We start from the raw sequence: 21,003 nt of genomic DNA, 5'->3' as shown, positions 1-21,003 counted from the left end.
AACGTGATTTAATCAAAAAAACATTAATAGATGCATAAAATTGGTATATTTTATATACCTATTTCAAAATTAAAAATAAATAATTAATTAATAATAATTACAGAATTATAGAGTTACGTATTTGTGTGTCTAAAATGAAATTTAGATTTTAACCAAAATATAGCTTAACTCATAGGCACCCGCAAGGGGGGGGACAAGCTGGGGCATTTGCCCCCCCCCTGGCTTTTCAAAAATATGTTTTAAATTGAATGTTTACAGATAAATTACTATTTATTATATAACAAATCCTAACATTGCCTCCTTCCTAAAAAAATTTCTGCGGGCGCCTATGGCTTAACTCCGAACAGTTAAGAATGTACCATTTAGTTTAGATATTATTATAATTTATAACTATAGTACACGTAAACATTAATTATATATTTAACATTTATTATGATATAATAAATCCTTAATGAGGACTAAAAAGTTTAATAATTTTTTTTTTAAATGTCTGTACAAATATATTATATATTAGTATTACCTATATCACAATATTTTCGATGTTTCAAGATTTTCATTGTATCTACCAAACTTTGTTATATCACAAGTTGATTGTCAATTTTTAATAAACCAACTTGAATTTTTATTTATTTATTTTTAAATGATAATGTAACTCATATTTTACGGCGTGGGTACCTACAATGTATATATTATCCCTTAAACTACATTCAATAATATAAAGATAAAAATATGATATCTATTTTATTACATAATATTAAACTTGTCTTATTATCTTATTATTTACTGCATTTTCTTTTTGACACAATGTATGTGTGGGTTGGCTCGTGAATCCCTCAGGGTTTAACCTTTAAAAGCGTATTTGAATAATTTCCAACAAATAAACTGAGATCAAATAGTATATTATAATAGTATTTGTATTATTTTGTTCCTATACGAAGTTTGTTATAATATTGTTACATTGAGAAACGGCCTACCCAGCCACCCTGTATTTATGAAATACAAATAAAAAATAATAAATGATCAAAGTTCGGTGTGAGTTTTAAGCGAATGTAATAATACACGGTTTGAACCAGTGCGATTAAGCCACGACTGCCGTAAGGTATACTTCCTTTATCCTTAATAATATTACAGTTGTATACTGATTTATTTAAACTTATAATTGCGATTTTTTTCTCTTTAAATGTAATAATATTACACAAGGTTACCTACCTTATTTTTATTGCGTTACATATTGTTAACGTGATTATTATTTTAACATAAAACGTTTGTTATAAATCCATAACATTAGGTACCCACCTATATAGGATAAACAACAGTTTCATTCATTGTACACAGATTTTCAATATACTGCGAGGTAACCGTAACATTATTTTAGAAAAATTATGGATATGTGTATAGTGTGTATAGCACGGTTGGCTATTCTTTCGTAATATATTCTATTATTAGGTATACTTGTAATTATCATTAGGTATTGTGTATTCGAATAATTTACTAATTGCAGTTAATGATAAAAAAACGAATATGTACTTTTACGTTAATTTTTTTTGTGGTAGGTAAGCATATGAGTCAATATTTAGCAGTTATTACTTAACATTAAAAAAAAAAAAATGCATAAGTCGGTTAAAAACAGAATTCGTAATATTTTGTTAAATTAATACTATACTATAGTCTTTCTGCAATGCATACCTAATGCATATTACATAGTACTATTGATTAAAGCATTTGCTGTAATATTATATATTTATTCATTATTCATATTCTATAATCAACGATAGTGCTACAATATTATGTTATACAATGCATTTGTAGTCAAATATCTGCTCATCACTCATGTATAATATCATATTGGCAACAGGAATATTGACTGGTATAACAAATAATATAGAAATTATTATTACATGTTAACAAAATAGTTAGAATTTCACAAACACATTTTTTAGAATATATTGCTTATAACAAAGGCCGTGTATTTTAAATCATCATAGGTAGTCCACTAACTTGACATAGATTTAAAATGCATTCTATTTATTCACATAATATTATAATAGTAACCAATATGACGTAATTTGTAGTTTTAAATGTTGACATTGCATAACAGAAATTATCAAAGAATCTATACAATTCTGTATTTACCTAAAATTAAATGGTAATACGAACCGTCAATTACCTATTTACCTGAATTATTTATTAATTTACAAAACAGCAAATAACAGTCCAATGTTAGTTATTTTAGTAAATTTACAGTGATCTGTTTCTACATTTAAAATCAATATACCTAAAAATATATTACCTTAAATTTATTTCAATTTATTTATTTTTCAAAAAAATGTTTTCTTACATCCTACTTAAAAGATGATCAATGTTATCCAACATAATATACAAAAAAGTATTAAGCATTAAATATTAAGTTTAGATATAAATTGGTGTTCAAGTACTTAATTATAGTTGAATTTTTATTAATGAGTCCAATCAACCATCGTCTAAAATACATAATAATATAGAGGAATGCATTATAGCATTGTAATTTTTAAATACAGAAATGACATGAATACATCTGAAATAAACATCATCTATAATTCAGCAAAATATAAAGAGCAAAATCTATAGTTAGGCTTAATACAAAAATATTATACAATTAAGGACAAATAAAAACAATGTATAATAAAATAATATTTTATAACTTTGGTATCTTTACGGTTTATTATAGAAACATAATATTATATGTATTAATTATTAGGTATAGGTACAGTAACTAAAAATTATACAATAGTAATTAATAATTAATACGAATTAAAATTAACGCCAAAAATTGACTGAATATCACTTGAACATAAAAAAATTATATTTATTGAAAAATATATCAGTAAATGGCGTCTAGATTAAGAACGATATTGACTAAAATTATTTTTTTGTGTAATATATTATGTTTATAGGTATATTTTTTGTCTTTTGAAATCCATGTGGAACAAATTTCTGTTTGCACGTTAAAATAATATATTCATTAATTAAATGTGAGTATTGCGAGAGCGATGAGGTTATTTATTATTTATGCGATGCCGGTATAATAAGCTGCCAGTACACAGATAATATTATTATAAATAAGAGAGAGAGAGAGAACGCGCGGCCACAACGACGCTCTACGGAGAGTCTCTATAGCGGGCGGACAAGTAAAATACATGGTAATATTTATACTTCATACGTACTTATAACAAAGGATATAATAATATATGTGTGTGAATAAAAATATGTACAAAAAAAATAAAAATAAAAACAATATTTTTAATAAATAACTGATATTAAACGATGCAGAATAACGATGATGACTTCGTATTTACACAATACACTGATGCGGGAGTCCGTCTAGATATAATGATATATAGGTAGGTACAGTGTAAATAATTTAAATGTATTATGAATGTATGTTAACGATAAAACGGTTCGACACACAGAGCCTTCATTATAGACTACTATAATACACAATTCGATATAATAAATTATTATTTTACGTATCCTAACTCATTGAGTACACTAAGTCATAACACACCGACCGCGAGTTAAATCGGACCCCTCCGCAGTCAGTACTTACGGCCAGGAAACTTGTCATGACCGCGATTACCGTTATCGTTGATGATTTTGTTGCTGTTGTAGTGATGATACTGGCCGCTGGGTTGCGGTTTGCCATTCACATCCACAAACTCTACTTCGGGCGGTAACACCACGCCGCCGGATGATTGTTGTTGAGCAGCGGCAAGCTCGTTAACCAGAGTATCGCCGTGTAAGCTGATGGGTGGTTGAGATGGGTGAGATCCGTGGTTTTGGGGTGGATGAGACGGATGAGATCCGTGGTTTTGGGGTGGATAAGACGGACGAGATCCGTGGTTTGGGGGTGGATGAGACGGACGAGATCCTTGGTTCTGGGCTGGGTAAAATCCTTGGTTCTGAGCAGGGTAAAATCCTGGGTTCGGTGCCGGATAAAATCCTGGGTTTGGTGCCGGATAAAATCCTGGGTTCGGTGCCGGGTAAAATCCTTGGTTAGGTGCCGGGTAAAACCCTTGGTTCTGTGTCGGATACGATCCGTGGTACTGTTTCTGTTGCAAAGGACCGGTCGGTGGTTGGTGGGGCCCGAATAGTGGAGCGTATGGTGCGTAGTAACTGGCCGCGGCGGTCTGGAAGTGATCGTCCAGCGAGACAGGCTCGGGTGTCTGTGAGAGAAAAAAAAACACGAGATGTGATCATCGTTTTATATTATACTACGTCACATGATCTGTTCAAGAGTATGTCAAATGTACGTGAACAATATACACGACTGCTTAACATTATTAGGTAAATTATAATGTTACGATTGTTAATATTCGATTGTTTAATATTATTATGTATTAATGTGTAAATCTATGTGTTATTGTAATTAATATATTAATGCAGTTAAACAGCATGACTGTTGACTAAAACAATATTGATATAATCATTCATAAGCTACATTTGATTACATTATATAGTTATTATATGTGTATATTATTACAACTTGTTTAAATAACAATAAATTATAAGTATATTATTATTGAGTAAAAATTATTTATTTTGACAATAATATCATACTATTATATTACAATATTGAAAGTAATTTTATAAATCGATTTTTAACTTCGCATTTGTGTCTATATACCGTTTGGTGACCATCATGTTTATCTACATTGATTTAAAACCTCTCGATGCATGTAACATACAGCAGTCGTCACGCTAATTCGATTTCTAAAAGCGGATAGGCAAAATTGCATAAAGGCATAAGCCAAGTATGATCGGTTCAAAAGATAAAAAAACTTATACGTACCTGTGTGTTCGACAGTTATTCCGATCGATGGACCAGGAGCAGCAATTCAAACCCAACCGTTACTATTTACAATCGTTTTACTTGGTAACTCCGTGAGACGCGTCTATTTTGCACTTGTTTCCCCTCGACGTGGCATTTCACCTGAATTTTTCGTACCCAACAGGTTTGGTTGCGCGGTACAATAATAATTTGATAACAATAATATACACGTGCAAGATTTAAATCATTTGTACAACGGCGTTATTACAAAACCACAATAAAGCTTTTTGACCATAATATTATATCAATATGAAGCGTAAAGAGAATTTCAAAATTCGTGTTTGCAATATGGCTTGTACAAAACATGTACCTACATTACGCTGCAATATAAAATTTTATGTCGCTAAAACCAAAAAAAATATCATAATGATTATTGTTTATTATGATAATATATAGAAAACAAAATAATAATAATTAAGTATATGTGAAATTGCAAACACCGATTTGACTACTATAATACATTTCATAATTTGAACCGATCAAGATAAAAGCAGCAAATTATAATATATACACGCTGAATTGTTTTTATAAATTTAACATCACTGTAACAACCTGAAAAATACAAACTCGAGCCGTTCAAGGAGGGAAAACCTAAAATGTTTTATTCACACAAGTCAAAATAAATATAATAAAGTGTTTTATAATAATAAGCTATATTTTAAAATAAAATACAAATCTAATTTTTCTTTATAAAAATAATCTCTAAACAGACTATAACAGGTATCGTGAGACTTTAAAGTTTTAATAGTATGTATTACAAAATATAATGATTACAAAAATATAATACTTTTTGAGAATATTATGGCAAAAATATTTTATTCCAATCAACCGTTTTTAATATAAAATATATATAAAAGTAATATTATACAGATATAATAATATATTTTGATTTTATAGTTTTTGTAACATTTTGATTTTTATAACACCTAATTATTTAAATGAAAATATTCAGTTATTCCGACGCCGATGATGTTGTTAATAATAATTACAATATCGAATTAATAACCATACAAATATTATACTTTTATGATCGAATAACGATTAAAAGATTTTTAATATCGATATTGTTAATAACTTATTTTAAATTATTTTTTTATTAAAACAAATATTATAATATCTAAACAGTATATTATATTAGGATTGTTAATGATGTTTGGGAAAATAACTTATACAAGCGTTAGGTATATTAATTCAATCCGTTTTTGTAACGGATTGATCTTAAGGTTATTATAATACTATAATAGCTGATATTAATACGTTTACAAGAAGCTACTGCTATCTCGTTATTCTACCTTTTTAATAAAGTTCTTCCGGTCGTCGTTAACGTTAGCTTGCATTGTACCAGACGGGTTAGGTTTGATTTCGTTCGTCTCTACTTTCTCCGTCTCCGAATCGTCATTAGCTATCGATATAATTTTTTCATTTGAGATTTTTTTGTTCGTCTCTTCGGGCAGCACTTGAATTTCTTTGAAATGGTAGAAACTCTTGTGATTTGCGTCTCCATTGGTGACCGTCGTTTCGTTTATTTGGACTTGGTGTCCGTCAATGATCTATTCATATACACAAAACAACAACAAACGAAATGGTTATAATTAATTTACAAGTACACAAGTCCGCAATAGGTATTAGGTACACAATATTAAGCTTGAAAAGTAATGTTTAAAGGTGAAGTAAATGCCATTATTTATTTCAAATACCCACTCAAAAATGATACGAATGGACAAGTTTTGTCAAGTTTCACTACTATGCTTTGGAAATTCTATCTATAGATTTAAAATTGTAACAAATCCCAGTTGATCAGTCTCAAAGCGAATAATATACAAAAATGTGAAACACATAATGATTGGTTGTACGTTGGCAAAATAAAGAAATTTAATCTCAAATTTAAATTTTTACCAAAATTCACGAGTACAATAACGATTTACTATCAAATAATTTTAGATTTTTTTTATGGTTAAAAATTAGAAACTTGAAAAATACACCAGTTGTTTAAATTGGCATATTTTGTACAAGGTTTAATTTTAGGATATTCAGGTCATTAAATTATAATCCACCTTTTTCACCACCCAGCGAAAAATATCCTAGGCTGACAAACCATCTCCGTTCAGAATTATATACCTATAATTGGATTTAAATTTAACACACTCATTATAGTGACCTACCTACTCTATGTCCGATGTTTACTCGATACCTACTGTACAGGTTACAGGTTACTGTACAGCAAAGTTTTTCCCATATAACCAGTCTTTTTACGTTAATATAAGTTTTCTAAAGGAAAAAGCTTTGAGAATCGTATGCGGGTGGAGGATTGGACCGTTCTGTGTTATACATTATTAGTGTAAATAATAATATGTTAATACACTTTTGAATTCCAAGTAATAAAACAAAATATATATACGAATTTTTGCACGTGTATTTTCAATATTATAAAATGTTAGACACGTTTAAGACGTAATACGTGTTTGGGTAACTCGCAGTAGATAAAATATGCACTAAATATGTGTAGTGTTTATTATATTATTTTATAGTCAACCGTACAAAAAATTGGTCGTTGGCATCATCAAAACCTGCAACAGTTTTCTACTGCAGTACTTCAGTAACTATAATAAGGACAACGCGGGTTGAAAATTATAATACAGCTCTATAATTTAATACAGAGAATATAAAGCTTTAGATATGCGCATAAAACATAACTGATTTACTATAGAAATGAACATCACGTAAAGATTTGTAAATGCAGAAACGTGTACAGAATCAAATGAGAATTAGCAGTAAAAATGAATTTTTTTAAACTACTATTTTTTATTCGCAGCATATTATTTAATAACGATTTCATACTTTAGTTTTTAAGTCTTTTAAAAAATATACATATATTCCGGAATTATTTTCTATGTGGTTAGACAATTTAAAAATCGATACCATAAGATTCAATTTATCCTATAATCTACTTATATGGGTATGTTATGAGTTATTACTTATGATTGATCAATCAGAATATAATACATAATATTATACAATTGTACCTATGTAAATATATTAAACCACAAATAATAACTCAAAGCTGTTCGCTAATCTTATTTTATTATTAATAATTATAATTAATTAGTGACTGGTAAATTAGTGCTAATGCATTTCTATTTATAACATTCAGTTTTCGACTGATCTACTCGTATATATCGTATAAATACAAATTACTCAATTAAAAATTATTTGATAAGTGCATTGTCTCTCTTACTTCGGTCTTGGATGTAGTCTTCCTCACGGGCTTGCCTGAGCCTTCCTGAACTTCACCCAAGTTTTCCATTGGTGGGAAGCCCATTTTGTCAAAAGATGCCAACATGTCTAAAATTAAAATTTTAGAAACATAAATTTAAAATAATGTAATGTACAAATCTCCTTTATTAATGTATTAGTATTTAAAATAAACTACACTAATTAATGCAAATACGTAATACGCATTTATGATATATAATAATAAATAAAAGTTGCAAATTTGACGCATCTTATGTTTGTTTACAATATAATTTTTATCGCTAAATTTATTTATTTTTTTTCAAATTATTTAAAGTATCACAAACATTTTTAAAAACAAAGTATATTTTTTAATATAATTTTATTTAAAAAAAATGTTGTATTTAATTTCTGATAATAATTATTAAAAATTGTATTTGCAAAAGTACATGCAAATATATTTACTGATAAAGACTGTTAACTATTTGCTGGTAAGACAAAATCAATCGGTATAACTATATATTATAATAAAATACGTCACGCAACATTTACCTGACGGCTCATGATGCCGAAAAGCGTTAAGCATGATGTTCATTAGCAACGGAATGGGTGGCATTGCGGTTGTATTAAGTCGGACGTTTCTTTTCGGTTTTAATATTATGACTTCGGGAGCTGTGAACGAAGCGGTTAATATAGGTTAGTATTTGTTAAGCGAATGATTAAATGGTAATAGTAAGTGGTGTTAACAATATGGTGTATTAAATAGCCTTTTAAAATATAATGTTAAAATTTTTCCGGTGTTAACAATGCATTGTTATTATTATTGTGTATCGTCAATATAGGCGCCAAGTACTCGGTGAGGGGGATTTTGAGGCTACAAACAACGAAGAGGATATACTGGCTTTTAGTTTAAATGTACATATAAAATATTGTATGTTTGTATGATGTTTAGAATTTTGAAATGATAGAATGGAAATAGAAAATATACATACTCGTAATTACACTTTTTTTATGTTTTACTATAAAATTGATTCAATAAATCAATATTAATGTATCGAGGTGTGTTTATACAACTTAGCGCCTGTATTCATGATAACTTATTATCAAATATGCATGCACACGATACAAATGTTACTATATTATGGGACGATAATAATAGGGTTATGATTATTTTCAACATGATTTAATATTAAATCACAAATAGATGATATAAAAATACGAATTACTGGCGAAACGTACTTCTAAACTCATTGGTGTATGCTTCAACCATCTGGTTGAAAGGTTGAGTATTCATAGGATTTGCGAATGGATCGATGGGAGCGCCGAACGGTATCGGTTGGTGCCTGAATGGTTGATCATTAGTGTTAGAAGGAAAAGGTTGGAATGGACGGAAGGACTGGAAAGGCTGGAAAGGCTGTATCAGTTCCAAAAAGAACGGAATACCTGGTCCTAATTTCACAGAATGCACGCTACCCGAGTAGTTCGGTCTAGATGGTTGATGGGAAACAGGGACAGATGGGTTGGGTTTGGCATCGGAACTGGAAGGGAATGTTCCGGCGATGGGGCTGGGAGAGTTGGTTTCTGCGACGGGGCTAGGCGAGTTTGTTCCGGTGACGCTTTCCGTTTGTTCGACGGTGGCTGTCGTCGAAACGTCAGATTCGGACTTGGAAACTTCCGATAAACCCGGTTCAGTTCCAATCACTGGAGTTCCTGATCCAACGGTCACTTCTTCCGTTTGACTAGACTGCTGCGCATCCGGAGATGATTCAGTCCTGTCGGTTTGTAGAACTGACGCATCCGTTCCCTTCGTCTGCTGTTCAGGCTCTTGACTTACTAACGGAGTTTCAATTTCAAGGTTTTCTTTAAGATTTGCTAGAAATTAAATTAAAATATCATCAATTAATGACCAATTGATTAAATTATATTACGCTAATTATATCGTGTAGTTTACTATAAGGTTAGATCTTGACCTTCATTATTATCTTATGCATTTCATTCATAATTATGTACAAATAAAGCGCACCAAAAAAGTGAGTAGGTCATAGGGCTAATATCAATGTTATGTATTATATGCCTACATCATAAAAGACATTTCTATAGGTTTACTAGATAATCAACGAAAATCTTTTTTCAAATATATTTTGACGCAACCACAACTCAAGACTAAACTAAATCAATCATGTAAACATAAATCTGGTATTATCAACAATTACTATATTACACTTAACAATATACATGATTACACTTTCATTTATTTGAAGGAAGCATAATATTAGATTAAAAAAAATTATTGATATTGAAAAAAAAATATTTTTTTTTCATCAAAACTTTATTATAGATGGTTTTTATGTTAATTCTTGATTTTAAAATTTTACTCAGCGTTTTTGTACAATAATTTATTCATTTATCGCACTATACTCGCTTAACGTTTAGGTGATGCCTATTCTCTGTAATATCTAATATATTTATGTACAATGCATTGAGCTTAGATCCGACACTATATGATTCAAAAACGCAATACGTCAACTCTTTGGTACTAAACGTTATTCAAATTGATCACGCCGGATGAACGTCACGCGTGCCGTGTCGTGTTGAATACCAATAAGTATTATAATAATGTTATTATTATAATCAGCTCCAGACGAGCGCGTACGACATAGCAAAACTTTAATAGTGAAATGTACAATTAATCTGTGCGCCGGCAACTGCTTTATATCGAGCTGTGTTAATCATAAAAAATAGCACGCATCTAGTAAAATCTGTTTCCACAGCAATTGTTTAAATCAGTGTAATATTTTTATAATATATTATTATTATTTTATACACGAGCATAAATTAATAAGTATTAGGGTATAGACATAATAGCTCAACAGTTAGCACCCCATTATTATTTTAATAACATCTCAACTCTTGGAAATTGTGAATATTTATATTATAAATTATTAAATTAATCACGGCTATTATCTACACGAATGTAAATATTGTAAAACTTTATCCAATACAACTACAAATAAGTTCAAACAACTGTGAACACATATTTTTCATTCTACAAAAATATATTTAATAAAAACGTATTATGATCAGAAAATTTATGTTAGACATGTGACATTCTAATTTTGAAACTAAGTAGGTATGAAAAAAATTTACCCCTATTCTATAGATGTGTGTAGTTAATAAATTTCCACTTATCTTTAAAGGTCAATATTCTGATTTATATACTTATAAATTATACATAATAATATATTAACATATCATGTAGAAAGTATTATCAATTTTAATTTGATGTATTATTATACCAAATCATCTTATTGTCATATTATCGAATTATTACATAAGTACTTTATTGTTGTATCCTAGGGGTTGTATTTATCTTTAAAAAAAATTGAAATATTTTATGATAATGGTCCAATTAATACCAATACTAAATATCGCATATAACTCGTGTATATAAAACTATTATCATTAAATACTATTCTAAGTACCTACATTGAGTTTTATAATTCTGGATCTAATCGTTCAAATTTTGATTTAGATATATCAACATTTACAGCAAAAAATATAGTCCTCATTTTAAAAGGCTACCGAAAATGGTATAAAATAACTTAATACTCTAAAAAGTTAAAAATTAATCCTAACAGAACATGTATTAATAAATTACAAATAACGGGAGGGATAATTCAGTTGTTATAATGGTTCATCTTTATATTGGAAATCTTTTTTCCATTTAAATCTCAAAAATTAACAAAACGCAACGATTATTGAGTATAAATGGACAAAAAAATTCTACATAATATCATATTAATATATAATGTCAATAATCTCTCACGTCTGTTTGTCTATTTCAACCCAAATACCATATCACTTTTTCGTATAGCTCTCATTTCGTCACGACTCAACCCGTTAAAATATGATACAGTAGACGTGTTATGGCTCACTATTATTATGGTGTATAGTGTTATTATTTTAATTTATATTTATTGAAAACCGTGAGATTATTTAAAAAAACACACTCACAATTATACGGTATCAAAGATTATTGAACTTTATTAGTTATAACATTTTTACTGCTTCTCAAAATATTTCTTACATTTTTCTATAACTTAATCATTGTACCTACTATCATTTTTTAATAATGGAAATTAAGTTGTTTTGCTTTAATTTGCATGTTTATATTATAATACTGCTAGAATGATTGGTGGGGTAACGAAATACATAGCGCTGACTTATTAGCTATGATGATGATGATAATAATTAATATATCTCATACTATTAATATTATATTTTACAATGCATTATAATTAGATATCATGAAACAAGTGAAGGCCGGAGATGTTATGCGATTAACGTTATATTATAATGTAAACAATACGCAAGTTCGTGTTAAAAGATCCATCAGACCATCATAATATTATTTTGTAACCTTCGAATCCACGATTAAATAGTATGTTATAATAATATACAGCAAAAAAAAAAGAGGAGAGTATAATATTACAGGAAAAGATATTTTGAATTTAGTCATTGTAATTTTTTTCCACGTTAATAGCATTATAAAATAATTTATTAAAACGTCTGTTTGGTCATTCAAATTTATAGTATACACGGTATTATGATGAAATTTATTATGAACATTATGCTCATGTTATAATTGTAACTAGAAAAAACCTGAATAGCTCACAATTTACTCATAGCTTCGAAATTAACAAAACTACCAACTCTTAATATTAGATACATAATTTATTATACTTTTATCATAATAGAGATAGCTATATTAATTTGATTTTCTAAAATAATATCATTCCAACTAGGAGGAATTATGTTCTTCAACCAATTAAAGCAATAATAAATACTTAGTTGGAGGAACACATACGTCATATAAGTACTTTCAAGTTATTTATTATAACTCTACCTAAATTATACTAATAGTAATTTAATTATTTTACCAGTTGTTGTAAAATAATCGTTCTTGCAGCAATGGCTTCGCAAACGTTTTAACAGCCGGTGCGCAAACCACAACTCACAAGGCAATCAACATCAAAAATATAAATAAGAAATTAAAAAAATTGTTTATATAAATTGTGCATTCATGCATAATGAAAATATACATTGCAATAACGAATATATATATAATACAAATTTAATTTAAAAAGCAGTGATGATTACTACGCTTGAAAATAAATATTTTTATAGTGATTATCAGTCGACAATTTTTATTGATTTATAGGACATAAAAAAAAATTAAAACTCTAAATGATGCATATAATACTGAACAATCATACATATCTTCTTGAAGAATACATGCAAATAATAAATATTAGTGTACACAAATCTTATACTCTTGTGAGTCTTAACACAAAAGTAGATTTTACTGAATAATATGTTATATATAAAATAATAATTACATACACGATTAAAATTATAGACCTCGCATGAAATATAAATTATTTTAAAATTAAATTAAATAATAAAATATATATATATTTTTTTATAGTTAAATATTAATACCATAGTAAATAATATCTTTACGATTTTGCTACCTGGATCATGTACAAGATACGCATAAAGTAGCGAACTCATATACCGACCTAATTTTTCGTTATTGTAATCGGAAATATCAAATATCTGGACTCTAATAACGATGATTGCATGCTAATTTGTTATTTGTAGTTAATTCGTAGACGGCATAGCAATATAATATTACCTTTGCGGAAATTGCCAGTTTTCCTAATGATGATGCGCTCACGTCAATACACGACCAATTTATATTTCAACAGCGTCGGCTAGTAATGAGTTTATATTATAATCGAGTCGAGTTCCGACTGTTTCAAGATAATAATACATATATATTGTCCATCGAAACAATAACATCCACTAATCCACTCCAATTGAATCTGGTTTAAGCGCACTATTAAAATCCTAATATGTTCCAGTTAAATTTAGGTACACATTATAATATATGCCAGTTTAATCGGTAAACCTCTAACTTACCGCCATAGCCTAAAGGCTATATTTATTATACAGTCGGTGATGAGATAAAAATTGCATACATGATTCACTAACGCATGACGCAAATTAATCGTTTTGTCTTTAGGGATTTTATACAGTGCACGGTCGTGGCAGCTGTGCATCGCATGTACCGTGTCGTATTTAGCTAAAATATTTTTATTAAAATCATTCTATAAAAGATAAGCCAGGCGTGTTTACGAAAAAAATAATAATAACACTACAACTGCAGTAGTATGTATAATATCATAATATTATCTTAACATGCTATACTAAAAATAATCTCGGTATATATTGAAAACTTTAAATTTTCAAGAAAAAACATAGCTAAAGTATGATGATTTTGATATAGATTTCATAAGTCACTATTTGAATAATAGCAAATAACCATGGTAGATTTTTATATATATTAATACTACCTTATGATATATTGTTATATAATATAATGTTATTGTGTTTTGGATGAAAGTACAGCTGAATGGTTTAGACACCATATTCATCCCTGTGTTAAAAGTAAACTAGACGACACATAATATAACACATAAACTGTATACTGTATAAATTTTACTTTACATAAGAGCCGTCAAAAGATTTAAAAACCCGAAAAATGGAAATGGAAATTAAACTAGATATGTTTTCCAAATATTAATAAGTACATTTTTTGACACGTCAAAATGTCAAATTATTACCTATATTAAAATACCAAACATAAACGTGTCAACCTGCACGCGTGAAGTAGGTAACAATAGTTATTATTCACACCTATGTAATTATGTGTATCGTATTGTGCATTAACAAAACAACGGAAAATGTTCTCTAAAAAAAATACCAAATTAAAGTAAAATATTAATATTACTGAAGTTGCATGTTGTCGCATATAACTGTTATACCTAAATAGTTTATATATATTGTATATCTGTGTAAATTTATATGACACACCGATTCCATTTGGACAATAATTTATAGTATTCAATTGAATAGTATTTGATAATGATAATATAATAATAATACCAATAATAATAATAATATACAAAATCCTTGTGTCAGTATGGCATATGTTAACACGATTTGTGGACTTAAAGCTTTAAAACTATATCTAAATTTGTACACATAGATTGGGAGGGTCTTATTACATTGATGTTTCTGCTAAAACACCTTTATTCAGAATTCAGTTCTAAAAATATATTATTTAAAAAAAAAAAAATATGGACGACTTTAAATTTATACAACGTGTGCCTATGTATATTATATCAAATATGTAATAGAATAATAAGTACGATATTTACGATATGACTCATATCAAGGAAAAAGACACATAATAATAATATATTATTATAAGAGCAACTGCAAAACAATTTAATTTACAAAACCAAACCAATGATTATGGCGCAATGACGGTGCCAAATTATTAATTGGACCAACGTCAAACATTAACGGGGATTTACAATTTAACTTAATAATATACTGAAAATTTTTAATTTTTTCACGATTTATAACCTGACCAAAATAAACTTTTTACCGTAATAACTCAAAGTAATGGCATTTAACTAGTATTTTTTTAAACGTGAAAAGTGCATGGGAAAATGTATTCCAACATATCTACTACATATTTTTTGACATTTCGATTGAATAAAATAAATGTAATTTTATTTTAAATTCTTTAAAATTTAAAACATATAACTAATGAATACTACGTGTAAATGTTTAACATACCTAATATGAAAATTAATAGCAAGTATTTAAAACCAACATTAATTTTCTATTAAATCAAAGGTTAAAAACTCGATACGGTGATTTGTATCTATCTAGTATTTTTTTTTCTAAATCAAATTTTTACTTTTGAGTATAATATGGTATCAAAAAGCGTTTTAAAAAATGGTATTCATATCACCGGAATAATAATACAATATTGAGTAATACGGAGAACATGAAAAGATGACTGGCACGTACGTCAATTTATAATCGTATATTAAAATACACCGCATAATGTGGAAAATGATTGTAGAAAATATTATTATTGTTTCGCACGCCACAGCGTTCTCTTATACCGACGTCCGAATAATCATCACATTATAATATTATATTATCGCACATTAATAATAGATACGTGCCATTTTAAGGTATCGATATAATATGCATATCACATTGTTATACTCCCGTGCGTGCGAGGCGTGTTATAATATATTACAATATTTACATTATACACGGATCGAACGCAAGTTTATATATCATGGATATCGAAACGCCGCCAGATTACGTCTCAACCGTGGTATAATAATGATCAAAACCTACCATGTTTGTACACTGCTAACATCCTTCACGAACCAAAGATTCCGTAACGTGCCATGTAGCATACCGGACGTACGGTCTATTATTGTTATGACGTTATTGTAGGTACTAAGTAAGAACTGTTTGTCAGACGCACAGTGTTTCTACCATTTGAATTCGCAGCAAAAATTTTCAATTCCTAGCGGAGCGAATAATATCATGTCTATAACGCCGTAATGTGATTTTGACAATGACGGTTGTGGATTTTTTTTTTTTTTTAGTTATAAAATTATGTAAACATAAACAGCATTTGCTTTAAAAATAAATCTCACAGAATTATTTAACCTATCATAACCTATTCAAAATTGTGTGCCGATATTTTATCCCCCGCACTCTGATCGATGCTATTACGGCAAAAATGGTACTCGAGAGGCGACTATTTCTTGTTTTTTTTTTTAGGGTGGTGGTTGGATGGGAAGGTAACGCAGTATTAACTAGTATTAAAGTATTTACAACTGCGACGAATAGTTAAAAATAAAACAGTCAATAACTTAAATTGGTGATTGTAAGTTGGTAGAAAAAAGGGTGGAATTCAAAGACTTGCTTCTGAAAAATGACAAGTTCACCACGTCACTGGTTTTGACAATCTAAAATAAAATTGCTTATGACCATAATAATTATAACTACTGGTTTGAAATTTAATTTTTATTAATTGAAAATCACATAAAAAACATGTTGTTACTTCTGAATTGAAATGTCTGTTAAAGAAAATAAATAAAAAATAAAAAGGTTTATCATAAACATATAGTCTGGAAAAATTTCCTGTTATAGGTTATTGAACTATCGGCCTGTGGAGTATAGTGGTGGTAATATAAGCATAGTATAATAGTAAATATAATATTATGTATATATATAATAAATTTAGTGGCTACAAAATGAAATTGTGTTTCAAAAACAGTCTACCGAGTAGGGCACACGCCTGTTTCGAGTCGCTTACAAAATATATAATATACAATATACATCATATAATCTCTTTTAATTTAGCTGTGTTTAATTTCTACCTTTCTTTCTGTATGTGTGTTCGGGCAAAATGCCATTAAATTGATTAAATCCAATGTCGCGTATTAAACAGCACTCGACTCTCGGTTGGTTACGAACTTTTTTTTCTGTTATTTATTTTAGGGCTCGTACCTAGGTATATACCTTACTTACAAGATTATAAATTTATATCTACTCGCTCAAAAAAATCACGGTCCGCTGGTTCGATTCGTTTAAACCTTACATAAATGTAAGTATATATGCGGGTAGTTTGTGTTGTCACAGGCTTGAGGTCACTCGTATTTAACGACGAATATTTGACTAGTAATACAAATTTAAACTAAAACAGTAAAACATTATAGTACTGCGGTGAACATTTGGCGAAAATATACTTTTTTGTTCACCTTACTTAACCAAGTGTTTGTTAACCCAGCAAATACGTTAATTTTATTTATACAAAACAATTAAGTGATGATAGATTTATTGTCAAACAAAAATATTTATAACAGAGATATTATCTACTCAAAAAAAAAAATATATACCTCGATTGTTTTCTAAACTCAATTATGACGTTGTTTATAGGTATAATATATCATTATACTCATTAGATATTCATATTTTTGTATTATTATTATTATTATGAATTATGATACATACAGAGAGAGGTATTATATTTGAAACGTTTTCTAAAACATGAAAACCTCACAAACAAGTATCCGGAAAATTAATTTACGTATAAGTGTAGATACTAAATATTATCATTGTCACCAAACGTTGCAAACCGGACTCGCTCAAGTCCTGTGCCGGGGAAAGGACCAAATAATATATGCATGTATATAATATGTAAGTATATTATAATATTTCACGCATGTAATATAGTAGACGATAAATCTATTATTACGCCGTATATTAATCGTAATACAGTCTCCGCGTTATACTAGGCATTCTTATAATAATGTTATAGCATACCTACAACATGTTAAAAGTCCCGTTAGATGAATAATTATAATAATATATTATGTTATACTTAACGTAATACCACATTATGCGTGCAGAGTGAAATTTGTTTCCATGTCGCCCGCACTGTGCATAGTAATATTTAAAGTATAATTATAATGGTATGCTCGATACGGCTACTGAGTGGATAATTTAATATTACTCTGTAAGGTTTTAAAAACAGGTCTTCGTAAAATAATACTCACGAGTGAGTTTTGATGAACAAAAACCGTTTCTGTTGTTAATTGTTATGCCTGTATGCTATGTAGATTCAAAAACTGATAAAAATTCTACATGGTAAAACACTATAGAGTATACAAGCTTCGCAGGTGCGTACCTAATAGGTGCCAATGATTTCAATACTTGGTACACTAGAAGAAGTTATCAGTTGCGCGTATTTCCCAAAATATTTTTACTTTAGTTATTTTAATATTCATAATTTTATTTGTAATAGATTTTTATATTGTATATTTTATAAGTATATTTAATTGCATACTGTAATATTATTATTAATTATTAATTATTACAATATTGTTGTTATTTCACAAAACGTATAATTTAATATTGTATGCGATAAATTTGTTTCTAAACTAAGAACTATAAAGAAAGAGGTCGAGAGGATTATTATAGCTGACCTTTTGTCGGATTTTGTGTGCGGTTCCTGGACAGAAAGCATAGGAATAATTTGTTTTTAAACTAATATAGTTTTACTTTAAAAAAAAAACTTTTTCGGAAAATCGAATAATGGGGTGTATGTATTGTTTATTGCCCACACAGTTCACACAGTGCATCATACTTTACTATAAATTAATAAACTGTATTATGAACCGAATATTTAAAATATTTCAATGTATAAAATATTTAAAACTGTAGTAATATATACTGATAAGTGATAGTTTGTCGAAGAGGCTAGCTAATATGTTTAATATTATTTTCCTAAAAATAACGAATATTTACAGAAAAAAAAAAGAGCACACAGCTAAGCGCCCGAGACTACACACTTATAAATAATAATAATACTATTATTATTATAACCTCGTCATGCACTAGCGTTCCTAATAGGAAAACGCCATCAAAGGTCGGCTTACACAGTGACGACAATAATAACAATAATCGATGACGTTTTTGTTTTCTTTTCCGCGACGAACCATCAGAAATCTCGTCCTTTCAACGATGATTATGAAATATTAAAATATTGCAAGTCTAGCGGTGAGCGTTACGAAACTACGGTGGCGACCTACCGTGGAACCAGGGACGGATTTAAGTCTCGGAAGGCCGGATGAAACTACTAATATTTGAGGCCTCTTAAATATATATATATAAATAATACTTTAATTATATATTATTTTTTTTGTGTTTGATAAAATTGAAGACGGATTAAATATTAAACCATTTCAGCGGAGTAATTAACTCATTGCTCATGCTTTAAACCGAGTCACAAGTAAGGGTGAAACCACGTCCATTATAACAGCAAACAATTTAAAACAAATGGTCGAAGTAACTTCTTAAAATAGGCAATTTTTTTCACTAAACACACTTAGCCCCCCCCCCGGGGAGTGTTTATGGTAAAAATGAAAATCGCAAGTATAACTGCGGACAACAATATTATTTTATCGCGAAAAACATAGTACGAACACGACTTACCCGGCGACGAGAAGTCGTCGACGGCCAGTGGCACAGCTGCGGCTGACCAAACCGCGACCAATGCAAAGACGAAAAACGCGTAAAACATCGTTTTGGCCGACATCGTAACGTTTCGTATCTTCTTTACGCAGCGGCACTGCTCCAGTCGCGTTCACACGCAACACTCGCACAGACACACACTATCGATAACGAAGTCCGAATTATTTTTGTGGATCTCTTACGTGTAAGAGAGTTATTGCTGGCTATAATCGCACGCGGATCACCGTTCGAGCACACTTTACACTCTGATGGGCACGGCCGCGTTCCAGATCGGCTTTATAGATATTATACATCCTATCCCCACCTCTCCCGCCGTAGATTCCGACACGGCTACCGCCGCTGACTCCACCACCACCACCACATATTTTGTAAACATCACCACAGCCGTCGACGTTTGTTTTTAATAATAATTATTATTTTTATTATTATTGTTGTTGTTTTCGACGGTCTTTAGCGTTTGGTTCTAGAAGTTTCGACAATAGTTCGGCATGACACGAGAATAACGATTACATCGTTGGGCGTTAGGTATAGTAGTGTACACTGTTAACCAAATACCTAAAATCAAATGACCAAAACAAAACACGATAATTATCTTCAAATAATTTAATTATTCAACATATTATAGTCTATATTATTGTATATTAGTATTCAAATTTTAAACCGATGATCTAAAAACGCGCGGTAAAAGTGACGAGACGAAACATACAACCGGATTTACGGCCTATGTGTGTTCAAAAATCACAGTAAAAATGAATAAAAAATTTGTTTTTCGGCTAAAAACTCACTAAGTTAGTCCACTCAATAATTTCTATTGATGATAATATAGTGGTATATAATGTGTGTGTGGATTATTTTTGTAACACAGTACTCACATTTAATAACAATAATATTATAAATCTTAATAAATACGTAATAATGAT

General features: G+C 29.3%; 1 protein-coding gene across 2 annotated transcripts; it reads right to left on the bottom strand.

Annotated features, from left to right (window-relative positions):
- Positions 1-1,616: 1,616 nt before the first annotated feature.
- Positions 1,617-20,353, bottom strand: LOC114130336 (uncharacterized). 2 transcript variants are annotated; one of them, XM_027995293.2, is made up of 6 exons: positions 20,045-20,353; positions 9,338-9,970; positions 8,651-8,770; positions 8,103-8,209; positions 6,160-6,417; positions 1,617-4,202 (listed from the first exon to the last, which is right to left on the bottom strand). In XM_027995293.2, exons 1-6 carry the CDS (start codon positions 20,145-20,147, stop codon positions 3,576-3,578), a joined length of 1,848 nt encoding a protein of 615 aa, XP_027851094.2. In that variant the 5' UTR covers positions 20,148-20,353; the 3' UTR covers positions 1,617-3,575. The 2 variants fall into 2 exon arrangements, with proteins under 2 accessions (XP_027851094.2, XP_027851097.2); XM_027995296.2 differs by lacking the exon at positions 8,651-8,770 and having other exon boundaries at positions 20,045-20,352.
- Positions 20,354-21,003: the final 650 nt, after the last annotated feature.

The sequence above is a fragment of the Aphis gossypii genome, chromosome 2, assembly GCF_020184175.1.
Source record: "Aphis gossypii isolate Hap1 chromosome 2, ASM2018417v2, whole genome shotgun sequence".
Taxonomy (NCBI): Eukaryota; Metazoa; Arthropoda; class Insecta; order Hemiptera; family Aphididae; genus Aphis; species Aphis gossypii.
Note: the sequence above shows the minus strand (reverse complement) of the source record. Positions and strands in the feature narration are given on the sequence as shown.